Below are 6,155 nucleotides of genomic sequence, written 5' to 3'. Positions count from 1 at the left end.
GTCCTCTCTCCCAGTTAAAAATTTTGATGTCTGATTCCAAGGGTGAAAAGGCATTTGCAACTGTTAATGGTGTGATCACAATCTGCTGTTCACTGGCTGTTTCCACTTTTATTCACTCAACAACATGTTGTGAGCATTTACATTATTAAAGATGTTTAAAAAATATATGGCTACATAGTATACTATTATGTGATCATACCGTAACATATTTAAATGAGTCACTATTATAGAAGTGTTTTCAATTGATTCCAAGTTTTCCCTATCAAAAATAACAATAAAAATCATTGTATTGGGCCAGGCACGGTGGCTCATGCCTGTAATCCCAGCACTCTGGGAGGCTGAGGGGAGCGGATCACCTGAGGTCAGGAGTTTGAGACCAGCCTGAGCAACACGGAGAAACCCCGTCTCTACCAAAAATACAAAATTAGCCAGGCGTGGTGGTGCATGCCTGCAATCCCAGCTACTTGGGAAGGTGAGGCAGGAGAATCGCCTGAACCCGGGAGGCGGAGGTTGCGGTGAGCCAAGATTTTCCATTGCACTCCAGCCTGGGCAACAAGAGTGACACTCTGTCTCAAAAATAATAATAATAATAATAATAATAATAATAATAATGTGTTACTTTTCCTGAGCTTCTGATATCTATTTCCAAAAATATCCTAAAAGTGGAATTATTGGGTTGAAGGGCGTAAAAATATTTAAGGTTCTTAATATATAAAGACAAATTGTCTTACAAAAAGATGATTTATACTCCCACCAGCAATCTATAAAGTTCATATTTCATTGTATTCTGGACACCTCTGTTTAAAAACTCTGACAGTTTCAAAGGTAAAAAGATGATGTTGATATTTTAATTTGCATTTCTTGATGACTGCTTTGGTGGGATTTCCCCATATGCCTATTAATGATTTGGATTTTTTAAAACAAACTGTTTACATCTATTGTCGATTTTCTAAGGTGCTTCTATTTTTCTTACCAACTTGGAAGAGCCCTTTTTATGTTGATGATGTTAACCATATGACCGTAAGTATGTTGCAATTTTATGCCCTGTTTTGTCACCTGCATTTTAGTTTTGCTTTATTATATAGGCAACACTGAGGCTCCTAGGCATGCAGGTAGGGTAATACTTCTTTTTTTTGAGACGGAGTCTCGCTCTGTTGCCCAGGCTGGAGTGCAGTGGTACAATCTTGGCTCACTGCAAGCTCTGTCTCCCAGGTTCAAGCCATTCTCCTGCCTCAGCCTCCCAAGTAGCTGGGACTACAGGCGCCCACCACCATGCCCGGCTAATTTTTTTTGTATTTGTAGTGGAGACGGGGTTTCACCATGTTAGCCAGGATGGTCTCGATCTCCTGACCTCGTGATCCACCCGCCTCAGCCTCCCCAAAGTGCTGAGATTACAGGCGTGGGCCACCGCGCCCAGCCAGGGTAATACTTTTAAGAATACTAGAAACCTGCACCCTTGGCATGGACCCTGGCTTCTCATGGGGTTTGTAAAGATTCTATGAGGAATAAGCAGAGTTTGGAGGGAAGGGCCTTCCAAGCTAGGGAGAATGGAGATAAAACTTCCTATTGAGTTTTTACCTCTCTCCAGACTTTGCATCTGGTGGTAACACTATGCCCACTCTCCTACCTCTAATTTTCCTCATCCTTACATGGACAGGATTCCTTTTCCTTGATATCACCCAAAAAAGGCTCTAGTTTTCCAGAAGATACTTTATTAAAAATAAGAGAAAAAGGAAAATCAAGAGGGATAAATTGTTTTCCAAAAGCACAGAAGTAAAACACTGTTACAAAACATCCCTTAGCCCAAGGTGATTTCAGTCAACCTCAGATGCTGTAACAGGCATAGTTTGTAAGTGGGTAGATAAAGGTTCCTTTCCTCCTTCTCAAGTCTCCTTCTCACCCTAAGATTATCTGCTTTTCAGTTTTTGAGTTTCTCTTTCTCTCATTTTTCCCTCTTTTTCCCTTACTGTCTAGGGCTCCACTCACTTCCACAACCCCAGAGGATCATGGTTGATCACTGGTTGATTATTCATTCCTAAGTAGTAAATTTTAAAAATTAAAACTAACATTTGTTGAAAGGTTACTACATGCCAGCCTCTGTAGTAAGCACATTTTACATATTATTTCATGAATTCATTACAACTTCCCTATAAAAAAGAATTACAGACCTCAGAATAGTTAAATGATTTGCGAAAATTCATGTCATCTATTAATTGGTGAAACTGAGTCTGTCATCCTGGTCTGTCTGGCACAAAAGTCCAGGCTCTTAACCACTGCACTTTATTTTCACAGATATCTCTGTCTCAAACATCATCATAGTTATTGCAAATGTCCAAACACCTTGCTCATCTCTCACTTGGGCAAGGGTGAAGAGTCCAGCTCTACTAGGTCTCATGGGAGAGTCCCTGGGGAATTGGTGACTGCAAGTCCTGCTTTGTTTAGCTTCTAAGATATTTAGCTTTAAAGTCTTACTCTGGGGCCCTGCTCCATCCCATCCATTTGAAAAAAGCTTTTTTCACATCTTTGTTCCTTAGACTGTAGATGACAGGATTGAGGAAGGATGTAGCAATGTTATAGAAAAGGGCCATTTTCTTTCCACTGTTTGATAAGGAGCCAGAGCCAGGACCCATATACATGATGATACATGGAATGGCAAACATGGTGACCACAGTGATGTGGGAAGCACAGGTGGAAAAAGCTTTGATTCGCCCCTGGGCTGAGCGGATCTTCATGATGGTGGCAAAGATGTTGGCATAGACTATGACAACCAGGGAGAGCGGGACCACAATGACATTGAAGCCTATAATGAAGTCCACGAGGTCATTGAGGGATGTGTCTGCACAGGCCAGCTTCAGAACTGCAGGAACCTCGCAAAAGTAGTGGTCAATCTCATTAGGCCCACAATAGGGCAGGCGCATAGCAAAGAAAGTATAGCACATGCTACCCAGCACACCATAGGCTGCACAGATACCCACCATGAGGAGACACACCCAGCGGCTCATGATGGCCTTGTACCTGAGAGGGTGGCAGATGGCCAAGTACCTGTCCACGGACATGACGGAGAAAAGCCATGACTCAATGACCCCAAAGAGGAGGAAGATGTACATCTGGGCCACACATCTAGCAAAAGAGATGGCCCTCTTCTTGCTGAGAATGTGCACCAGCATCTGGGGCACGGTGGTGGTGGTATAGCACACATCCAGCAGGGAGAGGACACTGATGAAAAAGTACATGGGTGTGTGCAGGTGTAAGTCCTGGTAAATGAGGGTGATGAGGAGGCTGTTGCTCATGAGAATCAGCAGGTAAAAGACGAAGAAGAACGTGAAGAGCAGAGGACTGGTCTTGGGATTGGAGGTGAAGCCCATTAGAATGAATTCCGTCACGGTGGACTGGTTGAGCTCCTGCATCGTGATCTGCCTGTTTAAAGAGTTTTTAGGGTATATCTTTGATTGAGTGTCTGTGCCAAGGGTGTGTAAGGAATTTTCACATTCATTGTTTCATTTACATTTCTTAACAGTATCAGGAAGCTTTGGATTGGCAGGTGGAGGTGCCAAGAGCTCTGTTCCAACTGGAGTTTGAGTGATGTTGGGATTTAGTTCAGGATTTGGTGGAGGGTCATACTGATTAAAGGGGTGAGAGCCAGGTCAGGGCAGCATAGAGGCAGAGTTCTATTATGGCCTGTAGGCATCTGTTTTTTCTTTCTTGACACAGCCTAGTTCTCTCTGTACTGTACTCACCCCATATTCTGTTTTTTTGGGACTTTAGAGGTTCCTAAGCCTTGTGTGAATTAAGATTAGAATAAGAGTTGGGGCTACTATATTCATCATTTGCTATCAGTGTTAGCATTAGGGCTAAGGATAATCTTGGGCATTACAGTCAATGCTATGCAGGCAAAAGATTAGAGTTGATATTTAAGATTTAGCTTTTTTGGTGAGTGAACTTAAATGTTGTTTGTTAATTATGCCATTCATTCAAGAATTTTAACTAAAATGATCATTATAACATTATCTCCTCAAATGAGAAGGTTGTTTTTCTAAAATATAGGGGGCAGGATATTTTGTAGTTAAAGAAAGATCTTGGATACATTGAGGATAGTCCTATAAACAATGTTCAGAATTACCAAAATAAAAATAATAATCCCAGTATACCCTACAAGGAGGACAAAATCTTAAATTAAGAATGCATAAATTGTGCAATTAATGTTCACTTGTCATGCATTCTTTTTTTTTTTTTTTTAAATTTATTTATTATTATTATACTTTAAGTTGTAGGGTACTAATTAGAAATACTTCAAAGACTCTCTCCTTCACACTGTTGATGTGGTGCCAATAAACTGGTTTTGCTTTGTTGGAGACAATGAATGTATTGAGAATTTAAAATTTTCCCCATGTCTGGGTTTACCTTTCAATATTCATTGTTTTTCTGGTTTTATGGCTCAGAAAAATTTATGTTTTGCTCCTAATATATTCAAAATTCTAGGCATGATGGGAAACTATGCAAAAGTAAATCCACAAAGTCTAGAGTTCTGTGAAAGGGCAATTGACTGGGAAGAGTTGGCAATGCATGACTAAGCACATGTACTCCACTGGGGTGGAATATCTTAGCTACCTCTTTACGCATTTCTGACATGCACGCTCTTTGGACTCTGGCTTCACAGTTTCCTCTCAACTTGTGAGAACTTGATAATGCAATTCGAAAGCTCATGAGAGAATAATGGGGTGACGATAGCCAAGGAAATGAATTAAAATTTAACTGGGCATCTACATTTTATCTGATAACTCTAAATGCAGACAGCCTTCCAAAGGTTTAAACATATAAATAAAACCACAAAATAAAAATGTAATATGAAGCAAGAACTAGACAGATAGATCAATGGGACAGAATAGAGAACTCAGAAGTAGACCTGACCCTAGGATGAAGATGCTATTGTAAGTCAGAGGGGCAAGGAAGAGTTATTCAACAAATGTTGCTCAGATAATTAATTAATGATTGGGGTTATTATTTCACATATTGTATCAAGACAAATTCTAAATATGTTAAAGATAAAAAAAAAAAACCTATCAAACAACAGAGGAGAAACTGTAGGTGAATGTTTATTTTATGGTGATTCACAGACCTCTCAAGCATAACCTAAGATTTCCAAGCCTTTTAGTCTCATGGTGGTAACTTATGTCTCTTTAATATGCAAATTTGAAGTAATATAGGCCCTCGACTGATCTGCTCTAAGAAGTTCAATGTTTTCCCCGATATTTCTAAGGGTTCCCTCTGGTCACTTTGCTCTAAAAATCCCTGCTGTGAGGAAATGCTCTAATAGATTATTAAGTTTAAAAAGCAGGATAGGAAATCATATATAACCCAATCCTAATACTATAAAGATTTACATGCATAGAAAAAAAATTGGAAAGGAATATATCAAAAATTAACAATGGTCATTTCTGGAGGATTAGGTTTATAGATGATATTTGTTTGTTAAAATTCACAAGACTTTCTAAATTTTTAACAATAAGCATGAGTTACTTGTAATAAAGAATAAAGAACAGCCAGGAGGCGTGCCTGGCTGAGGGGACCCTGTCCTCTAGACTTGCCACTCCCTGAGAACAGACTTGAAAATGCACAATGGAACGGGTGGGCATTGGGGAGCAGGACCTGGAGTCTTAACAATTTCAAAGTCACATATTTTCAACCTTTTTAAAGCCCTTGAACTTTTTTGTCAAAGACAAACTTCTGCGGAGCAGAAAAACCCACCTACTCACCCTCACCCAGAAAAACATGGTTCCCTGGAACTCCTCTTACGAGTTAAAGACTTAATTTGATAACCATTAATACAATCCTTTCTTTTTACCAGAGCCCAGAGAGGGGAAGCAATTGGCTTAAGGTTGCCCAGCCTGAGAGTGTCTGAGCAGGGAGAACATCCAAATGGACTGACCTCCAGCCCAGGGTCTGCAGTGCCAAGTGCTGCTCCCAGATGAGCCAAGAGCCTGGACATGGAGCTAGGGACAGAGGAGTCCGATGCTGCAAATCACATCAGCTCCTGAGTTGTGAGGTCCTTAAGCAAGGATAATGAGAGGCCACCCAGGTCTTACCTCCAGCTTGTGCCACAGATTGAGGGCAGAGGAAGCAGAGAAGATGTGGGTGACAGGTCCCTGGCCCCCAGG

General features: G+C 40.7%; 1 protein-coding gene across 1 annotated transcript; it reads right to left on the bottom strand.

Moving 5' to 3' along the window:
• Positions 1 to 1,351: 1,351 nt before the first annotated feature.
• LOC100997614 (olfactory receptor 2D2-like) lies at positions 1,352 to 4,214 on the bottom strand. Its single transcript, XM_021940335.2, has one exon. The coding sequence runs from the start codon at positions 3,405 to 3,407 to the stop codon at positions 2,469 to 2,471; it is 939 nt and encodes a 312-aa protein (XP_021796027.2). The 5' UTR covers positions 3,408 to 4,214; the 3' UTR covers positions 1,352 to 2,468.
• Between the last annotated feature and the right edge of the window lie 1,941 nt (positions 4,215 to 6,155).

Source organism: Papio anubis, chromosome 1 (assembly GCF_008728515.1).
Source record: "Papio anubis isolate 15944 chromosome 1, Panubis1.0, whole genome shotgun sequence".
Taxonomy (NCBI): Eukaryota; Metazoa; Chordata; class Mammalia; order Primates; family Cercopithecidae; genus Papio; species Papio anubis.
Note: the sequence above shows the minus strand (reverse complement) of the source record. Positions and strands in the feature narration are given on the sequence as shown.